The sequence below is a fragment of the Pangasianodon hypophthalmus genome, chromosome 15, assembly GCF_027358585.1.
Source record: "Pangasianodon hypophthalmus isolate fPanHyp1 chromosome 15, fPanHyp1.pri, whole genome shotgun sequence".
Classification (NCBI taxonomy): Eukaryota; Metazoa; Chordata; class Actinopteri; order Siluriformes; family Pangasiidae; genus Pangasianodon; species Pangasianodon hypophthalmus.
The window spans coordinates 21022596-21047376 of NC_069724.1; the positions used below are offsets into that span (position 1 = coordinate 21022596).

At 41.4% G+C, this 24781-nt stretch overlaps 1 protein-coding gene across 4 annotated transcripts in view; it reads left to right on the forward strand.

Moving 5' to 3' along the window:
- The first annotated feature begins 970 nt into the window (after nucleotides 1-970).
- celf4 (CUGBP, Elav-like family member 4) overlaps nucleotides 971-24781 on the forward strand; it is a 94969-nt gene continuing 71158 nt past the window's right edge. For 3 of the 4 annotated variants that reach the window (XM_026929028.3, XM_026929027.3, XM_026929029.3), the window contains exon 1: nucleotides 971-1656. In XM_026929028.3, coding sequence (XP_026784829.3) covers nucleotides 1251-1656 — 406 coding nt within the window. In that variant the 5' untranslated portion in view covers nucleotides 971-1250. The remainder of the gene's footprint in view (nucleotides 1657-24781) is intronic. The other variant, XM_026929026.3, reaches the window with a different exon arrangement.

Consider the following 24781-nt stretch of genomic DNA (forward strand, 5'->3'; position numbering starts at 1 on the left):
AGAGTGTCGGTAAAATGTACACTAACGTGACTACACAGAGGCGCACGCGGAAAACGGCTGTTCCTACAAACGGCGCTGCTCGTGCGCGAGCTGTTCTCGCGCGTGCGGAGGAGCTCGCGGTCTTCTTCCTTCTTCTTCTCCTCCTTCTTCTTCCTATTCTTCTTCTTCTTCTTTTTAGAAACAATAATATCAGACGCAGATAAACCCACAAGGAGCTCTTTATTCTCTATACAAATCCGCCATATGTTTTTAATTAGTCATATTTAACAACAGCTACAAGAGTTTCTCTTGTGCGCGCGGTGCGCGCGCGGCTCTGTAGCTCTGTGTTCCCGCCATTTTTTTCAGCACCAGACGCTGTCCGCGCGCGCGCCTGATTCAGGCGGCTGTAACTCGGTATTTCTGACCAGCCACTTCCTGACACACAAACAAGCAACATGTAAACGTCACCTGGAAACTAACCCACAAATGTATGATTACAACAACCGTGTCGCGACAGATAACTGCGACGCTAATCCTTTGTTAAAAGGTTGTTTTTTTTGTTTGTTTGTTTCCTTTTTTAAACAAAGAAATGGTTTAATTGAAATAGATTTCATCCTGCTGAAAAGCAAGTCGGTTTCTTTGGACAGTGTGAGCAGCTAATAGCCCATCATTCACAGGACACCATACAAAGAACTCTACAAACGGTGATATTTTACTTCATTTATAGTACCTCTCCCCTGGCGGAATGTACCATTTTAAACAATGGGGGGAAGCCTGAGAGAAAGTGCTAGAGTGTGTTGCGTATAAAACCGTATATCGCTACACGAAATGATATGAAATTATATAATAATGAAAATTTTTAACGCAATATTTAGTAGAGTAGTTTGTGATTTCGGATGCACTCCGAGTTTCTCATACACACTCTGCGTTGTCCCCTACTCCTCCACCGGATTTGGTGCAAGCCTGTACGTTTAAACCGAGAGGACACCCGTAGCGACTTCCCGATGCAAAAAAATTAAATAAATAAATAAATAAATAAATAATAAAAGAGTAGCTAGAAGCAGAGGCGAGGGGGAACGGAGGTGTAAATACAAAGCGAAAGCGCTCTCTTTCTCTCTCTCTCTCTCCCTCTCTCTCTCTCTCCCTCTCTCTGTCTCTCTCTCTCCGCGTTTTTTTTATGAAATGAACGACTGAAGAGGGAAACATAGGCTACAGGGGACGCGCCTTCGCGCCGGGAACGAGCTTTTCATATCTAACTCATTCCACGTTACATGTTTATACGCGCGTGTAAATATTTGCCCGCGACTGCAACTGTAGACCGGGAGCTGCGCGTGCCATCCCGAGACTGTCTCACGCACTTCGGAGGACCAGGCGCTGACTTGCCGCCGCTGCTGATCAACGGCTCGCCGTCGACGATGACAACTTTAGCGAACGGACAGGCGGACAGCGCGGCGCACGCGGCGGCCGGCGCGAACGGGCTCGTGAACGGAATAAGCCACGGTCACGGCGCGCCGGGCTGCGCCACCATTCCCATGAAGGACCATGACGCCATCAAGCTGTTCGTCGGCCAGATCCCGCGCAACCTGGACGAGAAGGACCTGCGGCCGCTCTTCGAGGAGTTCGGCAAGATCTACGAGCTCACCGTGCTGAAGGACCGATTCACGGGCATGCACAAAGGTAGGGGACTCGGGCTCGGGCTTGTGGCGCGCGCTCGTCACGGTCTCCATGGAAGGAGAGGGTATGATGGATTATTAACGCGGTGAGATTTGTATCACCATGCAGACGCTGTTATTACAACATGACAAGTTTTTTTTTTTTTTTTTTTTGTGATGAAAAATTAAAGTCAAAGTTTATTTTATTATTATTTTTATTATTTTTTCCCCAGTGCATTGCCTCTGCGCATTATCACAACATCCATTTCATTTTTATTACAGTTTGAAGGAAAGAGAATGTGCTTGGATCTTCACTGTTGTCCGGATGCAAATGCAAAAGGATGCTGAACACTGTGGCCGGTCCAGGCTGCACGAGCATGTGTGTGTGTGTGTGTGTTTGTGTGTGTGTGTGTGTGTGTGTGCGCGCATCACGACAAAAGGTCGGCACCGTATTTAGCACGACTGAGACGGATTCAGTGTTTGACATTTTCACTGACAGCACAAGAGACTTTTATAGTTTAATAATTCAGCATTATTACTCCACATAAAATGAAGGTTCCACTTGGAACCACTTAGAAAATGTAGAACCGTTAAGGGTTTTTTGGTTGTCCCAAGTGGGAGAACCCTTAAACATACAACCGAGTGTTTCTCCATCAGAAAGGGTTCCATGTTAGGAGGTTAAAGAAATCTTAATTATCCAGCGATTCCTTAAAGAACCACTGAAGAACCCTTTTTCTAAGGATGTACATATTCAAATAAGATATATGCTTTTTAATAGCACAGTTACTCAAGATTTCAGGAGGTGCACTGTTGGAAAAATTGCAAATCCTTAAATGTTCTTTGGTGTTCCTGTGGGAGAACCTTTAACGGTACAACTGAGTGTGTCCCTATCAGAAAGGGTTCCAGGTAAAACCATTTTAGGAGGTTAAAGAAATCTTGATTGTCTGTCGAATCTTTCAAGAACTCTATAGAATTTGGGATTTTTTTTTTGAGCCATTGGGACGTCATGTTTTTTTATGGCACATTTAAGGGAGATTTTGTCTAATGAACCTCAACTAAAAATGAATCACGTCGCTCTTCCAACACTATTTCTCCATTCACAAGTTGTCATGACTATTCTGCATTGTGCTTTCTTTGTTTCCTCTGGTGCACCAGTTGATCTCTCGTCCGGGATCACACATCCCTGCTTTTGCACTCTCTGACACCACCGGCTCGTTTGTGCAGAGTCTTAATTATCGCCAGCGCAGGATACCTGCGGTGCGATCGGGAAGATGAATTCCTGAAAACGCTCCGTCTCGCGTGTGCCAGGGGATCTCCCCTGAACCTCGTCCCCAGGGTGCCATTATTTCCCAGTTCCGTCTAATTGATCTGCTTCACCCCGGAGGACATTGCCTGACTTGGGGGTCGTATTCGTATCTAATAGAGCCATCCATCCCCAGGAGAGTGGGGACAACATCCTGTCCTACGCTAAACAAAGAGCGCTGGGTAATGATAGTGTTAAATATATGAAGCAGCAGAACAAATGGTTATGAGTGGAGGGAGTGGAGATGGTGACGGAGGCGGAGGGGAGAGCTTATCTTTTATTAATACGGCAGCTGTAGTAGTGACTCCCAGTCCGGCGGTTAATCATGTTGGCCTTGAACTATGGGTGTCCACATGGGCCGATCCTAGGAAGTGACTCCTTCCAGGGATATATGGCCTTCGCTATGTCTTGAGCAGCGCTTGTTCATTAGCAAGGCTCTTAGTGCTAGCAACAGTCTTACTTTTATTCTCTCTTTGCATTGCCAGTGACACAAGTTGCATCACTCACTGGTCGATTACATGTGTGCTTTCTATCAGCAGTTTCATTCATTTGTCACAGATCTCTGGCTTATCAACCACGCTCCTATTTTTTAAGCCGTATTTACAACACCGGGTGTGAAACAGGAAAGCGAGTAGTCTGTGTGCATACAGAATTCCCTGTCCATCATTTACGCTTGGTCATGTTTCAAATACCTAACTGCGTGGCCTAGAGTCGCTGGAGTAATTGAGTAGAACGTTGCCAACCATTATGATATTCAGTGAATTAGGCAAGGCTTCGATCTTGCCCTAAAGCCGCCATAGATGTTCCGTATTCTGTGTTTGATTTGTTTATTCCAGCCCAGTCAGCTGTTTTAGTTTTTTTTTGCTTCCTGTTTGCGTTATGCCTGGACTTTAAAATGCTTGGACTTTAAAATATTAACATATTGCTTGGGGTTTATATGCAAATGTAATAGAGCCATCCATCCGCGAGGAGGTATAAATGCAGCTGCTCATCCTGTGATGAAGGATGCAGATCCTCCTCCACGCTAAACAGATAGATGTTACCCATATGCTGGGTAATGATAGTATTAAATGTAAGTAGCGGAGCAAGTGGGGATGGCGGTAAAGTGAGAGGGGGGAGCTTATCTTTTATTAATAGTGCAAATGTAGTTGTGACTCCCGGTCTGATGGTTAATCATGAGCGCCTTCGCAGACTGATTCTCGGATGTATGGCGTTCCCTCATGTCCTGGGCAATTCCTGATTTTATTAGTGAAGCCCTGGCTGCTTCCTACAACCTGTTGGGTTTCTATATCCACACTGGTGTCGACTAGAGGTTGAACACAACAGCACTATCTTTATCTGTATCTGTATTCAGATTTAAACCTGAAGTGGGTGTGGCCTACACCGGAAGGGGTTTTGTTTTGTTTTGTTTTTTAAAACAAAGATGTACACGGAACAGTTATTTAACCCTGCCTGCCTAGTCATTAGTTTTGTTTGTCCTTATCCGTGACACATTTTAATGAATTTACTTTCTCAAATTATATAATATATAATTATATTTATTTAAATATATAAATAAATTGTTGCCTAATATGAACCACTGTGACTCTGACCAGGCAGTTACTAAGGATGAGTGAATGCATCACTGAACGTGGTCTTTCTTTGTCACACAAAATTCATATCTGACCCACAAGCTTCATATTGGTCCACTCGACCACAACACTCAAACAGATGCTGTGTGATTAAAAAAGATACAAAACAACAAACAAACAAACAAACAAACAAAACAAACAGTGTGCCCAATATTTGTATTTGTATCTGTTTTGAACACGTTATTTAAATAATGGATTCCTGTTCAGTTTCATGCCTAGTCCTCATTTGTGATTCCCACATTTTATTATTTTTATTTGATTCGTTTGATTTTATTTGATTTTATTCATTCGTTCTCTTCATGCGTTCTTGAGAAATCACGACTCCTCCGCCACCACGCTCCTCTCTTCTTCCTACCACGTTCCCTCCTCCGATGTTCTGCGTCCCTCTGCCTTTCTTTCATCCTCCTCTCCTCATCCTTCACCCATTCATACGCCTGAAGGCATCCTTTCCTGTCTTTATTCACTCCGTCACCCGTCTTAACATTTTAAAGTTCAAAATTGCATTCTGAGAGTCTGTGAGCGAGCTCCCGATCCCTGTAGACCTGTAAACAGCAGCCGGGTAATGGAAATGGCACAACCTCAAGATAAATACACATTTTCCAATGGCTAAACGGCAAATATTAGCCTCTCGGAAATGGCTGCTCCTTGCAGGAGATGATTGCTTGGATTCATTTGTTGACAGGACAAGGCGAAGTCGCATCTTGCCAAAAACACTGCAGTTGCTGATGGGATGTTTAATTAATTTGAAGGCAATGCAAGTAGTGTTTTTCAATAGGCTGCAGAACAGTAGAGAAGTGCAAGAGCAAATTGTTGTGTGTTGTGCCGTAAGCAATGAGCTGCCCTTGCAAAAGTAGAGCATTTGAAGCTGCGACGTAGAGCGTGGGTGGTGAGGGACTATGTTGGATGCCATAATAAAACATGTAAGAGGAGAAGCTTTCCATTTCACACTGCACTGCTAAATTCACGAACTCTATTTTTGATCGTTGTTATGCATGTACATGGGGTCTATTTTTGCACAAGAGCTTCATGGTTAGGCAGGGATTTGAAGGCTTTTTTTTTTTTTTATAACAAAACTAGCCATGATATCTCCTCTATACACCAGTTATCTAGCTATTAGGGGAAAGGGGCTTGAATGTCAGAGAGGCAGAGTGATGTAGAGGAAAGCCTGGATTTATTAGAAATAGAAGGGTGGAGAAAGCAGGGCACATAAAGCAGCTTAGATTTATGAAGAGAAGAAAGTGAAATATGTTTAAGGCACGGATTGAGAGAGGTAAAAAAACATTAAGTGCTGGGTGGTTTAGCAATGGAGAACGAGATGGATGGATGGATGGATGGATGAATGCAGCAGGAACAAATGAGGTAAATAGGCTGTCGTAGCACAGGAGGAAATACAAAACTTGATAGGTTTGAGTTTGGTAAGCAAAAAAAAGCAATAAAGAGAGAGATATAGGTGCTGGAGCAGATTTGGGTTTAAGAGGACAACGTGTCCATTCTCAAGCGATTTCATTTGGCAGCTCGGCGTGACTCAGCACTGCTAATAGAGTGCATTTGTCCTGGTCACCGGCAGGTGCAGAGAACACTCTGAGGAGGACTCCAGTGTAACGTATTCTGCCTGGACCCCTTTTACTGCACAGCTCAGTCCAGAACAGTCTCTCCCCAGTGCATGCTGGGATGGCAGCTAAAAGAGAGTCTGACTGCCTGGCTCCCTTGTGACTCAGCTAGCTCACTTTTTAACCAGCCTGAGGCTTTGCTATCTGTGGGTTTGAACAGTGTAGTGTAGACCCACATGCCATATATTTGGTCTTTTTCATGAATACAGATTACGATGCTTAGAGAATACGCAAGGAAATCACTGAAAAATGCAGTGGAGATACGGAACGACGCGTTATGCGTTACAGGACAAAAGTCTGATTTCCCCGCTGTAATAAAGTTCATTAGAGGCTGGATTTTCGCCGAGACATTTGGTTGTCCTTGGTGGAGAAGAAGGGAGAGAGGGCTTGGGCGTTTTTTTTTTTTTTTTTTTTTTTTTTTTTTTCTCCTGCAGCATGGTGTTAATTCAGCTTGCATTCTGGCTACAGGATTTCACTGCTCTTGCATCATCTGCGCACACAGCGCTTCTCTTTTTTTCAGTTTCGGATCTGTGGATACGCTCCTCCTCGCCCTTCCCAAATCCTCCCCTCTCTCTCTTTCTCTCTATCTCTGTCCAGGCTGCTCTTCGACGACGATGCCACATGATCAATGCTGAGCGTTTTGTTTACGAGGGAGGCAACATGTGTCACTGCGGAGGTCTTGCCTGGTCCTGGCGCTCCTTCCCACCTGCCTCTTGACAAGAAGTACCGAGAGATAAATAAGCTGCACCCCATGAACACATATGTAAATACGTGGAGAGGGCCCATTTTTCAGCCAGACTGTAGGGAAGGTGGCAGCGCAGCTATTGTCCATTATTATTGGAGAGGATTGCCGCGGGGGTTGGCCATCAGGCAGAGAGATAGTTACTCACCCTGAGCGATGACTAGGTGATGGCAGAGATGGGAAGAGCGAAGAGCTGGGAGGGAAAAAGCAGAGAGACAAGAGCTGAGCTGCCTGCCAGTGCTGACCTTCGCATGGCCCTTATTAAATACTGCGGCCCAAGAGTAGAAACTGAACTGGGTCAGGACAAAACCATTCCTTCTTACCTTCAGGGCACTGACCTGGAAGTGCTATTTAAAAAAAAAAAAAAAAAGTAATTCCCTTTTTTGTCCCCTTTTAGACTGCATGCAGAGGTGTTGGATTAAGCATGTGCAGCACTTAATCCAACACCTCTTGATATCCGTTAAACCCTTTTCAGGAAATTGCAGTCGTACTCTCTGTCAAAAAAAAAAGTGGGTCACCCCATGTAGAAGTAATACCTTAAAGTGAATTTGAAAAGAGGTGGAGGGGAAATAATTGAACAGGAAGTAATGTCGTATTTGTACTACCGCCTATTTGGCATTTTCATCAGCCCAAGTCAGATTTACTTTTCAGTACTTTCAGACTAAAAAAAATGCAAATGCACTGCATTGCAGAAATCCACACTGTAGGAATTCCTGAAATCGTTTCATGCTGAAAGATTATGTTTCACTTAGCGATCGTGTTGTGTGCTCATTTATTCCAAATAGGAAAAAAAGAGATAGAGAAAAATCAGACTAAGCTGGGTCCAGCTATAAAAGTTTCAGCATTCTGCGCTTGATAAAAACGAAGAGCCCGAAGGCCTCCATCATTTCTCCTCTTCTCTTCTGCTCTCTTCTCTTCTCTTCTCGGACCAATCGCTGTAACACCATTTTGACTCAAGCCTGGCTGTGCTCTGGCAGCAGGAGAAACACATTCTGGGAAATAAATAGCTTGTTTTCAGAGCAGTTGCTTGTTAAATATTTAAATGGCTATGACGCGAAGTGCGTGAGATTAGAAGATGAGCTGTCAGTATATAAAATACACCAAGAACTCAGTGCATCATCTAGACTTGGTCCTGTTTCAACTACCCAATTTGGAAAGCATGGCGTTGTTGGTGTAATTGAATAGAACTGATATGAAATTCAGGGAATTAAGCAAGACGCTTTCGATCCTGCCCCTGAAGCTGCTGTAGATGTTCAGTATTCTGTAGTGATTTGTTTAGTCAGCAGTACAGGCAGCTGTTTAGGAATGATCATTTTTGTGACTGATATTCTAATAATCTAATCTAATCTATCCATAGCTTGAAAAGAAATTATTAGCAAATATTCTGATGTGGATGTGGCAAAAATGAAACCTTATACTGATGTCTATTTATCTTTAAAATACAGTGGGTTGGTTGTGCTAGCACATTTATTCCACCCACCCCTGTGTTTGTGTTTTCGTTTTCCGGAGTACCTTGGCCTTTAAATAGTAACATGTTACTTTTTCTAATATGGATATACCACCCACATTTCAATATTTCTTTCCCAAGGAACTGTGGATGGTCCACACTTTTATTTATCACTCATAAAACATAATATTAGCTTCATAACTTTATTGTTTTCCACTCAAATACTGCATAATATGCTTTACCTTTCAGTAAATCACTCTAGTAATGGGCATCCCTATCCTATGTTACAGCTTGTCGCCATGGTTTCCTTGGCAGATAGCCACTTAGCCAGATACAGAATGTATGCATAACCAGCCAGATGCATTATCAGATGTATTATGAGCAGAGTGAGCAGAGACAATGTTTACTTTTCACAATTGCTGTAATCTATTTGTGGTAAAAGCATCAGTGCCAGTCTATTTTGGGTACATCGAACACATCATGCCCATCGCCAGCACGGAACATAACAGCAGCTGCAACTTGGAAAAAAATAAAATGGAACCATAAATAGGTAATAATTCACTTCATCTTTGCATAAAGTTACATCTCTGAAGTTGCCAGGTTTTGTCTTGAGATGGCTTTTTTCAGTAGCTCTAGACCGTTATCTTTAAAGACAAGCACTTGCCTTTAAGCCCGAATAAAAATGTGAACATTAGACACTGCAAATATTCTTTAATTTAACAATATGGCTTCCAGCGTGATTATTCAACAGCTTCTAAAATAGCACTTGATCCAGCACATCATATTGTTTTGCATTTAACTCTGCACAACAGCTAATGTGTATGCAGGATGTAGGTTATTTTATCACGCTTTTAAAAAGAGAATCCCTAGTGGATGAATGAATAATAATGTAAAAATTTGATGGTTAATTCGATAAAGAAAACGTACCCACGGTTTGAAGGGAAAGCTAACGGAGCACTCATGTGCTATGCTTTCAGTTCACTTTAAGTAATCGTTCTTTGGTCCTCGTGATAAGCACTGTCTATAATTAAGATGCTGTCTCCTCCGATGTCCTCTGTTCTTGGACTTGAAAGAGCTGATATGATGAGTTTCATCTCAGATAAGCAAGTTTATTTACACCCTGAAACAAATTTCAGGAATTACTTTGAACTGTCAGACAGTGGCGCTGGACTTAATGCTGCTCCGTAATCAAGGCAAACTCGTGCACACAAATTTCTGAATAGTGCTTAAGTCTGAATACTAATGCTTGCACATTCGATTAACTCCTCACTACATGTGTGTAACTCAAGTCTGAATACGGCCCTAAGAGAACACCTGTAAATGTCAGAAAATGCATCCCAGCCTTGGAAAAACGTTAGATTTTGTAACATTTTCTAAATGTTTCCTTGTTTGCCTATCTGTATGCACACACTGTCAAAACAGAGCACGTAGCATACACACAAAGTGACTTAAGAGGAATGGCTGCACTGTACATCTGAGTCAGCATAATCCCCTGAACTATCAGAGAGAATGTGCAGGTATATGCGCTTAACCGTCTTATCGTAATCTTTGTGTTACATCACGTCGGGGAAGCAGGGTCCAGATCGTTTTCATTGCGAGAACTGATTTAAGGTGAACAGTGTTTTAATTATACTTTGGTGGAGAGGGAAGGATGTAACAGGGGAGGCTTTTAACACTGCGTTAAAGATAATCCACTTTGTTTAGTTTTTACTGTTCAGGGATGCCGAGCAGTTGGATACACTGATCTATAGCGGTGTTCTTTCGTTCAGGCACGGAACTCACACTCAGACACAATTCTCTCTCTACACTGTGCAACTCGGTGCGAAAACAAACAGGAAGACGATATTGCATTGGGTACGTGTGGAGGAAGGAGTCAATGTGTGCCACCCCAGTGCACATGTTAGATTTACACCAGTGCTGAGTGCCATTTCGTGCTGCCGCCTCTTGCACGGATCAATGCTGCGTAGGTCACGGAGAGTACACGGCCATACTCAGTAGCATAGCGCATGCACTGCTGATAGTCAGAAGCTCTACTTTTTAGCATTTATATTTAGGTTTGCAATTTATTAACTTTAAATTGTCATGGGGAGAGACGATACAATTTTAACTAGGCTTGTGTGATACTGAAAAACAAAAACCTCCACCATTTCGGGTTTTAGGAAAGTACAGGAGGGCATAATAATAATCAGCTGTGCAGTCAGGAACTGCTTGCTGGCAGTGGCAAGTGAAAAAATTCAGCTAGATTTTTTGTGTTATTCCAGAGTAATATGGAGTATACAGTAAAGAAAAATCATACATTTTCAATATAATTGGTTGTCCACATGGCCGACATCTTCTCTGTTATTCTTTTGTTGCTGAAAGTGTTTGAACGCTAATGTTAGATAGGTCGAACATACATTCATAGATTTGATTTCATATTAATGAACTGAAAATATTTTCTGTTTATCTTGACAGAAAGTGAGGACACATGAGATGGAGGGAAGTCAATTAATATCGGAGAGTTCAAAGTGTGTGCGCAAATCATTCCAGATTGATGTGTTGCTTTGCTCATCTCCTTTTTTATTGGGGAGAAAAAGTGCTATTTCACCATTTATTTTAGTGATAAATGCGTATGTTAAATTACGGAACTCCTATGTAAAATGCGTAAAGGTTTCCAGGTCTGGTAATATAATAGAAGGTAATCGGAGTAAACGTCACTGGAGAACGTGGCAGTGTAATATTGTATGAGGATTTTTAAATTGTTATATCACACAAACCTAATTGTAACTTTTTTTTGTATGAGTTACTCAAATTACAGACCTCAATAACATCATGTATACTGTACTGCTTTTTTTTTTTATATCAGAGTAACCATGGTAATCATACTGTATACTAGCCATAATAATCATGGTTACCATAGTTTTTGGTGATGTTAAAAAACCCATGGTTTGGAACCCATGCCTTTAACATGGTTACAATGGTTTAACCATAATTAAACAAACAACGTCTTTATGAACTTTGCATCAATTGCAATTTATCTTTACGAGTGTGGGAATTAGTGGGCAGGTCTTTTCTGTGTCAGTGCTTTGTCATACTCTGTCAGTCCACCTCCGCTTACAGTCTCTGTATAACAGATGTTACAGTTGTACTGCAGGTCGCACCCATGTTTCTGCACCCATCTTCCAAACAACAGTAGCATTTGTACTTTTGAATACTAGTGTACATGACTGCACAGACTTCAGGTTTTGAACATGTAAGGAAAAAACATGTTAGAAAAAATATCTGAATCATTTTTTAACTTACCTGGTACAATTTTTTTTTACAAATATCTCCAGCAAGAGTGGTCTAATCCTGCTTTTTTTTTTCCAAACGGACGTGTAGAAATGACATACTTAATGACGTAATACAGACGTAATGAAGTGTATTTAGAGAAAACAAATGTGCTGCGATTGCGCCAGCTCTCCCCTATGCAGTTTCTTCCTCATGCACTTGAGCATCTACATAAACTTTAATCAATGCAAATTTGATTAATTCCATCCCAGAAAATTCCATCGTCTTAGCAACTGCGTATTAAAATTGGTCGTTGCATGTGATGTATCACAATAACCAGCACGGGTACATCTGTGTTTTGTGCTTCGGATGAATAAGTGCAACGTGCACATAACGCTGGGTCTCCTGGGTTGCCTGCATATGGTAATGTGGCATTGTGCATCACTGGCTTGAGTTTTCATTATGCAGCGTGTGATATATGGTGGTGCCGGGTAGAGGCTAGTCATTTCCAATGCAAGCATGGCGAGGTAGCTGGAGAGGTGTGTGTCAGGTTGGGGTGGATAGGGTGCACTTCATCAGCGGCGTGGAACACGAAGAGGAAATAGAGATGGAGATGATACCGGCTTGCGGCAAAAACGCGAAGCCGGACGCCTACAAGAGCGAGAGCGAGAGAGAAAGAATGTGTGTGTGTGTGTGTGTGTGTACCCAGTTGACATCAAATATCTCCATTATGGTAGAGGAACATAAAAATATTGATGCTGTAGGCTCATGCAGGTTCCCATGAGGTTTGAATTTTCTCATACATCTTTTATCAAAAAGCTGCAACATTTATTTTTTGTGTGTAGAAAGGTAGAAAAAGTTAGTGTGTTTTATCAGGTCTTTTATATTTATACACCAGAAAAGCCAGTTGAGGAGTTCATCGCCTGCAAGACATCTGAGGCATTTGCATACACACAGACTCGCTAGACTCTGAAACAGTAAACCATTATGAGATTATAATTAGCTCGGTGTCTACTGAAACAGTGCATTTGTTATTCATAGGGGCATGAGATTTTTAATGGAAGCATTGTCATCAAATAAATCCTCATTAGCGATTTTCCTCACTTACTGCAGAATGTAAATAGGATTTTAATGTTGGAATATTTATTGCATTGAACGCCAATGGAGTTAAGTGAGCCTGATATCAACCAGTGGAGGGCAATGGACGGCATAAGCCAAAAGTTTTTCGGCTGAGCATCCACGTTTTTTATGCTGTAGGTCTCAGGCTACTAGTATTACTCAGGCTACCAGTATTACAATGCAACAGGCCTGAACATGCAGACGAGATGTGGGTGATACGAGACTCCAAATTAAAAACAAAATGCTGATAGGTCAGGTCCATTTTTAATCTCGCAGAGATTCATGCCATGAATTAAAAATGCATCAGTTTGACTTATAAAGCAAAGATGGAAAGCTTTTGGAAGGCATAGCTAGATTGGGATAAATTATTAAGGGTTGGTTATGAAGTCTGTATTTTTTAGGCTACTTAAACACGTCCAGAGATTGTTGTATGAAAAGTGCAAGAAGTGCCAAAAATGCTTTTTCTTTTTGTATAAGGGACTTCCTTTTTACTGGGAGAGATATAAAAACTAGGAACCACGGAAAGGAAAGAAGTAGAGCCTCCATGCAGGTACTGGTAGAAAAAGCACTAGGGTGAGGGGAAAAGATGAGAGCGAGAGAGATCAGGGGAGTCCCAGAGACAGATGTCATCCTCCCTGCAGATTGATGGCTTGTGGCTGGATTCCACCCTCGGCAATGACCCCTCTGTCCTCTGCAGTAATTTATAGATGACGTTTTTAAAGATTTAAGCACTATTCTGTGACCATTGTGGCCTCGGATTCAGAATGACCTTCCGGTGCAGCAGGAGGAGGAGCAGGCCTGGGCAAAATGAGTCATGAGACATTGGACAGTGCGGAAAGAGAGACATGTGAGGATGTGAGTGTTTTATTTAAACTCCGGAATCAGTTAACTTCAGGTTTGTTTAAAGAAGGTAGGTATTTTTAAATGCTGAAGTCACACATATTTGTGAAATACGTATAAACAAGGAAGGACTACAAGATAGGAGATTAAAAACATTACTCAATTTTGGTACCTCAGGAATTTTGGCTTTCTCTGGCTTCGTAACCGCAGTAAATCAAGTACTACGTAGACACACGAGCCTGCTGGCAACCTACCTTGCTTGCCCATCTGTCTGAGGTTGCTAACTCACCAACAATAAATCATTAAAAAACACAAAAATAACAGAGAGTTACCATCTAATCCAGCTTCCAGACTGACTGTGTGTGTAGCACACTGCCTATTTTTAATAACTAATTTCATTTCAGTTCTGCCATAGCAGCAAAAGTAGTGTTGCAACTGGTCGATGATGTAAATTCAGCCAGTGTGATTGCAGGAGCTAGCTATACACAGAAAGAAAGCAAAAGTAGCTGTGCCAAAGTAATGGCGTAACTGGTCGAAGGTGTAAATTCATAGACGTGGACAGAAAGCTAGTTGACTGGGCATATCAAGTGTTAGCTACTGTTAGCTACTATATAGAGAAAGAAATATTGCTAGCTAACAAGCCAAACACAAAGAACACAAAGTAGATGACAAGTAAAGAACACAAAGTAGATGACAGTTAAAACATTGAATCCAGAATAATATATATTCATGTTGGTATGTTATATAAACCCTTCTCTCTGCAGAGTTTGGATTTTTACTTTAATTCTATACTTCGGTAAAGAATTTTGCTTGCAAATGTAGTACAGCAGGGTCTTTAACGTGACATTCCAGGTGGTAGCTCTGAAACGGAAAGAGAGACTGAAAATATAGAAGAGTGATAGCTAGAGCTGGATAGAGAGGAGGAATGCAGCTGTTCAGTGGCCACTGGGATCAGCTGATCCTGGACTTGGAATATGTGTGTGTATATGAGATCCTTGTGTCTGAAGCGCCTGGGCAAGATCTAAAAGGAATTTCTCCAGCACATTATCACTCATTTGCAATTTAATGGCCTCAGAGATCCCAGGCTAACCCCAGCAGCCTGTCCCTCGCATGCCAGAGTCTATTAGCACAGGTTTTTAATCACAGCACCGGGTCTCAGACCAGCACCTCCAACAGCAGCTTCGTCCAATCCTACCCCACCCCGCTGACCGCTCAGCCAAGAGAGGAAGGTGGAGGAGTGCAGACGGTATGTCCTCATCAGGGCCTAATGATGAACAGCGGTGTCCCATCCTCCCTGGAGATCGTGGAGGCCTGAACATGAGATGGCCAGCGGTGGCAAGTGTTACCGCTCACTGTGGTCTTCCAAACTTTGGTGTAATGGTGCGTTAATGATGTCCCTTGCTGTGGCTCCGGAATACAATTGGGCTAATACATATGGCTTGAATGGGAGGGCTAAAAATATTCTACTATCGATCAGTGACCATTCATTACTATTATGAAACCATTAGGATTCAGCCTTACAGTATGGGGTCTCATCATAGGCAAAAACTATTACATGTACATGTAGGAAGATGGAATTGAAAGATGGAGTTTTTTTAACACCTTTTAAGCCTGTAATCATACCATGAATAGCAAGCACACTAAACAGTGTGCTGAACTAAGCAGTGCTTCTCCTCCAAAGGTTCCTCCATATTTTCTCCTCCAAAGGCAATGCAGATGGAATCTAGGGTGTGTTTTACCAAGTGTGGTCACTTCACGTGACTGTTAATGATAAGCTTTGTAAATCTATGGTCTAGGCTAGAAAGAAATTAGCTCCATACTTCATACTTCATACAGTCTTACGGCTGTTGGTGTTGTTGTTCTTGCTTCCAGAAAAGTAAAAAATAATACACTTTAGGCCATTAACAGCAAATAAGACAATGTTTTTAAACACTGTTTTTCCCTTGAAAGCCACATTAGCCCATTTGTATCAGCCAGCCATGCATCTAACTTTGAATTGCTGAAGTCCCTCTGATGTTTGTTGGCCAACCACAGACGCAAATGGTCGCAAAAACTGGTTTCCGATTGAAGTTTGAGTGCTGTTGATGCTCAAACTCCAAATCAGCTTGATGATCTGTTTGAAATTGAGATGTTAAAATGAAAATTTGTGGTTCACTTAGAGGGAGAGAGGGAGAGCAAGAGAGAGCAGCTGGTCTGCCAAAGGCATAAATATTAATAATTATGAAGATAGTGGAAATACTTTGCAAGCAAGAGACGGATCAGCCGTAGCGGTTTAGCAGTGCTTTCCATTTACGCCAAAAAATATGGGTATCAGCATGCAGCAGCCTAAAGGTGTGTGTGAGCCTGTATTAGTGTGTGTGTGTGTGTGTGTATGTGTGTGTGTGTTTCTCCAGTAGAGAGCAGCTGACATTCTCTCCGGCGTGTGTTGATCTCTTTAGCATTAGCGGCACACTCATTGGACTGGCTTGCAAGTGCACGTTTGATAAAGAGTCGGGTGTTTACAAATCCTATTATGTCTGTTTCGTGTGTCCTTGGAGTTGATTGCCAGTCCATGTTAGCTTTAGCAAATGTCTTAATTGCGTTAAATGGGGGGAAAAGCTGACAGATTAGAAGCCATTAATGAGTGTTTTGCGAGCAGGCGTATTCCCGGGATGGCACTTTTGTTCGTTTGGCATGGAAGACAAGGGAAGAGAGAGAGAGAGAGAGAGAGAGAGAAAGAGAGAGAGAGAGTGCTGGCGTCACCTTGAAACTCAAAAGCACAGGAGAAACAGGTCATTGTGTCTCGGCTGAAAAGAGGCTCACTCCATCTCTTATTCAATCTCTTTCCTGGTCTCAGCCACTTTCTCTCCTTCTGCTCACTCTTGCCCCTTTTACAGCCCTTTTTTTTCTTTCTTATGCTTGTCTCTCCCTCATGTTTCACTCTCCTGTAAGACAGATAAGCCCACTCAGGGAGAGTTTAGAGGACTGTATATAAATAGCGTTGGATGAATTATTGAGGGACCCTTGCTTGCTAATAATCCCACAGGACCCCATTCCACTATGACACAAAAGATGGAGGGAAAACAATTAGCCAGGGTTTCTCTTGAGGATGACTGTTATAGAGAAAGCTGAGACACACGCAACACACTCTTCTTCTTGCCTAATAAAGCCAATTAAGGCAGAGGAATTGATAGGTCGAGGAGCAGAAGCTAAATGATTCACGTCTTTGCTCCGAACGTCCCGTCTTTTTCTTGTCCTACCAAGTATAAGGACAGGAGGACAGCGAGGGGACAGCAGCGAGGAGAAGAAAGCGGCGGAATATTAAGGAGCTGTTTGTGTCTGCAGCAGTGGAAGGACGACGCGGCAGGGGCAGGTCACCCTGTCTCGGACTCAATTAGCTCCACCATGCTGGTGTTTCCCTTTTGTCCTGCCCTCCAAGAAACCTTACTACAACCACTTCACATATCTCGTCACTCCGTGAGCGAGGGCACGGTGATTTATTGAACTTTTCCATTAATTTTGTGTGTTAATCAAATGTTGGTCAGTTGCATTACAACTATAAGTGTGACGATAATTGACATATCACTTCCATTAACGTTTAATTCAGTTGCAGAAAAGAGCATTCTCACACATATACACACACACACACACAGAGACATTCTTTATTCGCTCCAACAGTGCTGTGGGAATATTTGGTGCACTCAAGACATTTCTTGGCATCTATTATTGTAACCTTCAGTTCTTGTATTTCAGCACTTGGCAGACTCCTTTAACCTCAATACTTACGGGCAGTTTGCATTTCACCCTACACGGCTGGCTGCTAATTCAGTGTCTCCTGGAGTACACTCCTGTTGAACTACTATCCAATCTGTCCAGAAGGTGACATTATGTATCTTTCATTTGAAGGACCCGCCTGAACACTTTTTGTAATATTTGGCAAAGTTCTCTTCCTAGGTCTGTTCGGAGTGGTGTACTTTTACATGTAGAGTTAGAGGTGTAGCATGGAGTACGTCCAGACCAAACCAAAATCAAGAACTGGCCAAGTTAAAAACATAGAAACATAAAATACAGATGACATCTAAAATGATTTGTCAGAGAAGCAAAGTTTCAGAAAGTTATTAGCACACATATTGCATGTGTACATGTTATAGTCATGTGACTATAGCACATAGTATAGCATAGAGCTTATGGTGTGACTAGCATGCATACATTTATCTTTACCTGGATATGGTTACCACCAACACACAACCAATCAGGACAAGAAAGTGTCTCTACTTGTCTTTCAGTCATGTTGCATGTCAATTCAGAAAGCTTCCTGTTTTGCACCTGGAATCAGACATTCTAGCTTAGTTTAGTGGGCGTGGCTTTGGAGAGAATATTAAAGTGAAGAGCTACATTTGTTTGAGAATTTTCTGTTATTTTTTTAAGTTCAAACTTAAGCCAAAAGCACTAACTATACTTATAAGGAAACCAGAACCAGAGAGAACCAGAAGTAACATTTGTGTGATTGTGTGACACCTTTGTCCCTGTGGGGAAAACTTCTATGTAGAACCCAGCAGTGTTCCCCTATGTAAGACGGTTCTTTATTATTCGTTCATTCATCTTCAGGAACCGTTCTGTCCTGCTAAGGGTCATGCTGGATCCGGAAGATGGCAACACACCCTGGATGGGACTCCAAACCATCTCAGGGCACAAACATACCAGCTGTGCGCCAATGCCGGCCTAGATGTTTCTTTAAGAACCTAAATGCTTAACTTCCCAAAGAACCCTTCTAAGAGTGTATCTGGGTGAGAGACGGACTTGTAAATGCAAGTTCATGATCTAAAAGTTGCACATTTCAAGTGCAAAACAGGTAAAAGCTTGGAGTGGGGAAATGATACCCGAGTTTCTGAATTGTTACTGACCTTTAGCTTTTCATCATTATGGAGAAAAGGATGGTTTCAATGGAATTCTGTATTCTGTACTCAATACCACTTTTAGTAGGCAACTGGCTATAGATGTGATCAGCATACATCTGGAATTGTTGCTTGCTGAAGTACGCTTTCACAATATACCAAATGTTATCAAAGGAAGATAGCAAAACAGATCAGCAGAGCTAACAAGCAGATTTTGTGAGTAAGAAAATAGGACCATTCTGTGAGCAAATAAAGGTGGAATTGCTATAGTCTGCCTTTGTCAGCTCTTCTGAAAGCGTGCATATTATCAAGTAAGGGCTTTGTGCATATGTGTGTATATACTTTCCTGCTTAGTTTTCTTGGAGCAGTGCATGGGGGGACAGCGTTGTAATGATGCATTTTCTGCTCCATTGATTCCGCAACTCAACTCCACACTAAATCCTTCACATGCAACACATTAGAGCCGGGCCTTTTTTCCTCCTCTGCCAATCGATTAAGCGGGACTTACAGTCCACACAGCCACGCTCCTCCGGAGGCCCTGCAGATGGCACACACTATCTGGAAGCGGGAGGCGGAGTTGGGACACAGCCGAATGCCATTTCAAGGTTCCTCTTCATTGATGGGAGGGAGGCAGGCCTGGTATTATACTCCATTAGAAATGCATCTCCCATCTTTTTTTTTTTTTTTTTCTAATGTTCAGTCCCACTTCTGTTCCATTCCACTGGAATAATATCACTCAAGACGAGGACTCATTAGTCTCCAGAAACAGCTCCTGAATATTTAAGGTCTATTGAATTTAAAAAAAAAAGAAATAAAAAAGGAAGAAAGAAAAGGACTGCCATGGTCTCAGAGTAGTAATTGGAAATTTCTCTGCACCCCCCAACTTTCTTTTACCTTCTGCCTCCCCTGGTTTCTCTGCCTCTCTCGCTCAAATTACTCATGGAGCTCATATTGCAGTTTTCAAAGTGCATTTTTATTTAATCAGGGGTTTACTGCTTCCAATTAAATATTTGAGGGAGATGTGCAAAAGGAGGGGCCTACCGGAGTATTTCATACTCCGACCTTGAATAGTGAGACCTTAGAGGACAGCGTATTTAAATTACCAGCGACTTGTGGGGCAGACAGAGAGGAGGATAGGGAAGCTTTGCTTTCAGTCTCCATTAGAAAGCAGGAGATTGACAGAACAGTAGCACGCCAGTCATTCACACTCAGGTCCGTAAACGTCTGATGAGCAGCTATTGATTTTCGCAGGATAATGTAAACCAGGGTGAGCAAGTCCAACATCGTAGTTAGGCTGTTGCTCAGCTACATGTTGCAGTAAATGTCATCCCTTTCAGATGACTACTTAAATTAACTTCAGGCCATTTTTTAGCTTGTAAACACTGGGAATTTTTTTTTTTTTTATAAGAAGTCTCATAGATTATGACCTACAGGCTTTGACAGCTTGGAAGCAGGTGTGTTAGATAAAAAAAAGAGAAAAACAATATTAATTACATTGTGTTATTAAATCTTTGAGACTTCCCCAGGGCCCTTGGTTGTCAATGTGAACTCCTATTTTGAAGTCTGTTTTAAAAAGATGTAAGCCGAGCATTAGAAACCTGAGCCATCTGCAAGAAACAGCGTGAATTTTAGCTTTAGTTCAACAAAATATGCTTTTTCATTTACAACACTTAAGCATACAAAGACAGGTCGGGCTAGCAAGCTTCATTTGAATAAATCTCTTTCAGCCCGAGTGAAAAAGGTGTTCTGCATCTTGGGAATACACTTCAGGCTGCTTTCTGAGCTCTGACTGAAATGTTTAAAATCTCATCTGGAAAAAGTTCCTCCATTCCAAGAAGTCAAAAGTAAAACGCGACTTCTTGCACTTTCCCTTTTGATTTGAGGGTATTAAATTCAACTAAATTAATACAGTAGCATTTCCATTATAGATACTTTACCTCACGTCCCTGCAGTTATCCATAAAAGACTGCTTGAGACGTTGACATTTTATACTACCTCAGTGTTTATAAATTGTGACTCACTGTTGACGTTTCTTTACGTAGCAGAACCTTGTAGCTTGTGGTGGATGCTAAGTGGAATTACAGTGTAATTTTAGTCATACCGAGTGTTTTCCTAGTATTTAACCAACACGTCTGAGAGAAATGTTGATATTTCCAATAATTTGGTGTTGTTTCCAGTGACATTCTACCTTTACATTGTCCAGATAGAAAAGATTTAATGGTTACATGCTAGTTAAGTCTTTATCCTCAGTCATTAGCTAGCAGCTCAGCATTCATGTATGCCAGCTTCCTTGCAACGGTGTTCTCACAAATTAGAGATTTAAAAAAAAATAGAGATTTTAAACTTACAGTTAAGCATACTTTTTAATGTAGATATTCTAGCTAATTCCACCTCCTGAATTACTTCTTCTTTTATGTAATCTATAGACTGGACATTTGTTGAAATCTTTTCGTATCTTTTCCTTAAATGTATTCCTACAGAAAAAAAGTTTATTGCTACTTTGATTGTCGTAGTATATTGATGAAATTTTGTCCCACATTTTTGGAATATACTGCTGTCTAGTGCAGGGTTAATGGACTGCCGTATTTCATCAGCAGAGCTGATAAACATCTGAAAATAAACTAGCCGTAGACCTGCGACTCCATTTTTCAAAACTTCAAAAAAATGTCACAGTCACAGACGCAGCCAATCAAATGTATTTACTGTATGTAAATTATTTAGCTTAAGGCAGCACATCAGACTGGAGACTAGCTATTTTTTTCCTTTTATTTACCTACTCTGGTTTGATTAGCAGACTGCCAACATGGCTTTAAAAAAAGACAACAGAGAAAACAATGTTTAAAGATGAATGGACAAAGAATTATGCCGATTTTTCTCCCTACGTCAAATTCAAATGTATCTGTTCAGAGTCCACGCCACTAGTTAGAAGTGGTAACATGAAGCGCCAGTGTGAAACAAAACAAAACACTTTGAACTGTCTTATTTATAGCCATAAGCTTGATTAAACTGTTGTCGCCATTCATGTCATAAGCAAAGAACTTTATGTAGCTGGACAAAATGTCAGTTGAATACTATAGCCAAAAAAAAGAAAATTCTATACGAAATGTTTTGACCTTTATTTAATGTATTCAGACATCTTCTTTCGCTTTGTCAAGAGAAATTGCAGCGTACACTGGATATACATTGCCCTTTGTCTTACTTTCTCTACATTTAGTCACTCAATTCTAGTTGTTTCTGTATAGGCGTGTGTGTGTGTGTGTGTGTGTGTGTGTGTCCCTTAGGGGTGTCTGCAGTCGGTGAGATAAGAAACGAGTGTAGGATACTACGGGATAGTGTTCACAGAAGCCTGGAGATCTTATCTTTTCTCTCTCTCTCTCTCTCTCTCTCTCTCTTTCTCTCTCTCTCTCTGTCTCTCGCTCTCTCCCTGTCTCTGTCTCACTCACCCTAGCTGCCTCTTTCAGCACTCTTCCCTCAGCCTGCACACCACACACTCTTCCCTACCCTAACTCTTTCTTCATTCCTCTGTCGTCCTTTTCCACAAACCATTTACTCTAGCACTCTCTCCAGCCTCTCCCTCCCCTCCCTCACTCACTCGCTCCCTCCCTCCCTTGTTTCTATGCAATCTCTGCCTTGCTTCTCTTATCCGTCCTGTTTGTGCGGCTCCACACACTCTCAACTCCCGATAAAGCGAATGCCTGAGCTGAGAGGAGAAGAGTAGAATTGCTTTTAGGGGAAGAACAAAAATAGGCACCCCACTGTTTCAGCTCATACATTTTGTGTGTGTATATGTGTGTGTGTGTGTGTGTATGGTCATATATTATATTCTTTGTGAGGATTAAGTGTTCCCTTTATGATGAGAACACATGACAGTTTTCACATTGCGAGGACATTTAATTAAACCCTATGAAAATGTGTTTTTTTTCTCTACATATACATAAAATACTTTTTTTTAAAAGATAAAAGAGATTATTTTTGGGTATTGAAGTTAAGATAAAGGTTAGGTTTAGGTGTAGCTGTAGTATTAGTTAGCTAGACTTAGCTAGAGGAATGAAAACCGCACGCTATGAAGGCTAGCAAGATGCAAATTTTATTGTGTAAATAAAACCAGGGGTGCGTCTCAATCAGCTCCCTAGATCAGTATTCAGGGCACTGATCAGGGAGTCGGCCATTTTAAGGGCTGTCTCAATCACAAAATCCTTTCAGTGCACTGGAACTTTCACTCCCTAAAAAATCCCATAATGCACCGCAAAAACCAGGGAGCATCGATGCTCATTATGTTCCCTTACTGGAAATGATGTCATATTTTCTGAAGTCTCTCAGCTCGAAAAAAAATGGCAGCCAACTCTCAGCCAACTCAGTAGCTTGTTATCGTTGTTTAGCTCTCGAATGATTACTTACGTTAGCGATTTTTAACTTTATTTGGCGTTGTATATACTGTTTGTTCGAGTCTAACGACTTTTAAGTGTTAATAATTTAAAAATTCCACTAGCTAGCCTACAATCCTGCTTGAAGCCCCATGACAGAAATGCATGTGATTAAGCTAAAGTCTCTAGCGAACATTAGGCTAATTATTTTTACATGACAATTATAAGGTTTTAGTGACAGTAACTGATAGCAAGCTAGTTAGCTAGTTAGGTGCATTAGTATAAGTGAAGATAAATGATATATGATCATTATCCTCTTTTTTAACAAAGTTTCTAAAGTAGCACATTGTGCCCTGAGACAAAAATCTAAAGTTTTGAGGTGCAGTGTACTTTTCTAGCAATGCATGTAAGAGGTATTTGAGTTAGCATCTTTATTTATTTTATCACAATTTAAGTATGAGGTGACTGTTACTTAAAGCAGGACAGTTTGGCGCTGGACTTTATTTTCCTCAGTTTAGTCAGTGTTTCCTCATTCCTACATGTTCCTGATTCTGAAAAAAATGATCCGTCATCCTGGCATGCTAATAAAACCTTTCTCCAGCTAGATTATGTCTTGGCTGATGTGTGTAGCGCAGCAGGTGGTGGGTGTCTGAAATGCGTTACGATTAAACACACACTAAATGAAAGCCAAATGAAAAGGAAAGAGAGGTTTTTTTTCTCGATTTGTTGAACCTATTTGCCCAGACTCGAAATCCACTTCCTGGTTTACTGTAAATACTAAAAAAAATTTAAGATTTCACTTTGGGTACTAAGGTTAAGGATAGTATTAAAATAAGTTGTAGTATTATTAAGTACATAGATGGTGCAAATTAATGGAAATAAAAAATGATGGTTCAACACCTACGAAGACACTAATACAAGACCCTGTGTGTGTGTGTGTGTGTGTGTTTTGGAGCGTGGACACGTGTCCCGTGAGAGTGCTAGCATGTTCTGTAACATGGCAGAATGACAGACCCTCAGAGGGGAGTGAGCCAGGCTGTCTCACTGAGCGCTCCCCGTTGCTAATGAGTCAGAGTTAATTAAAAAAGCCAGGCAGGGCTGCAGGAGGCAAACACACACACACAGTGACGACGGCGCAGCCAGGGTTAAACACACGCAACGGACAGCGGGGAACATTAATGCTGACTCATGCTCAAGCCTCGGGGAGTTTGCGTGAGCGTGTGTGTGTGTGTATGTGCGCACGTGTTTGTGTATGTGTGTGTGTCCATGGTGTCCCTGTAGTGCTGCTGAGTGGCTTGCATTTCTTCTTCCTCATCTCTTATCCTTACCTTAAACAGTCTCTTTTAAATTGTTATTACAGTTAGTTTAAAAAGATATTTTCAGCTTTATATGCTCGGCTGAATTTTTCATGTGGACATGAAAAACCAATTAAAAGAACATATTAGAGATAATACTGAGGTAATTTTGACCAAGGTGAAATAAGAGAATATGAGAATATGAGATAAAAATGATTTCATTGCCTGTCACATTCTTTACACACACACACACACACACACACATACGCACATACACACAGGCAAGAGTTGCGAGAAGCTTTCCACTAACATCCATTCATTTCTGGTCATCTTCGATTAAAAAATAAAGATGCATCTTAACCGTTTTATCCTCCAGTCCTGATCCGCTTCCAGAGAAATTGGACGCTCATTCATTTCAGTCATTTAATCCACAAGCTCCACTCTCACTTCATAGCTTCAAAATTTATTCGCTTTTCTACGACAGTACAAATAATGACCTCATAAACCTGCGCCGTAATGAAAAAGAAGCTCGCTCATATACGTTCACCAGAACAGCCAGAAGTGTTATTTATCATCCATGCTAGATATTACAGCCTGTTATTCTAGGAATCGTAACAAATAATTTCATATATCAAAGGTCCAAACTGACATGATGAATTTGTTTGCTGTTCTTTTC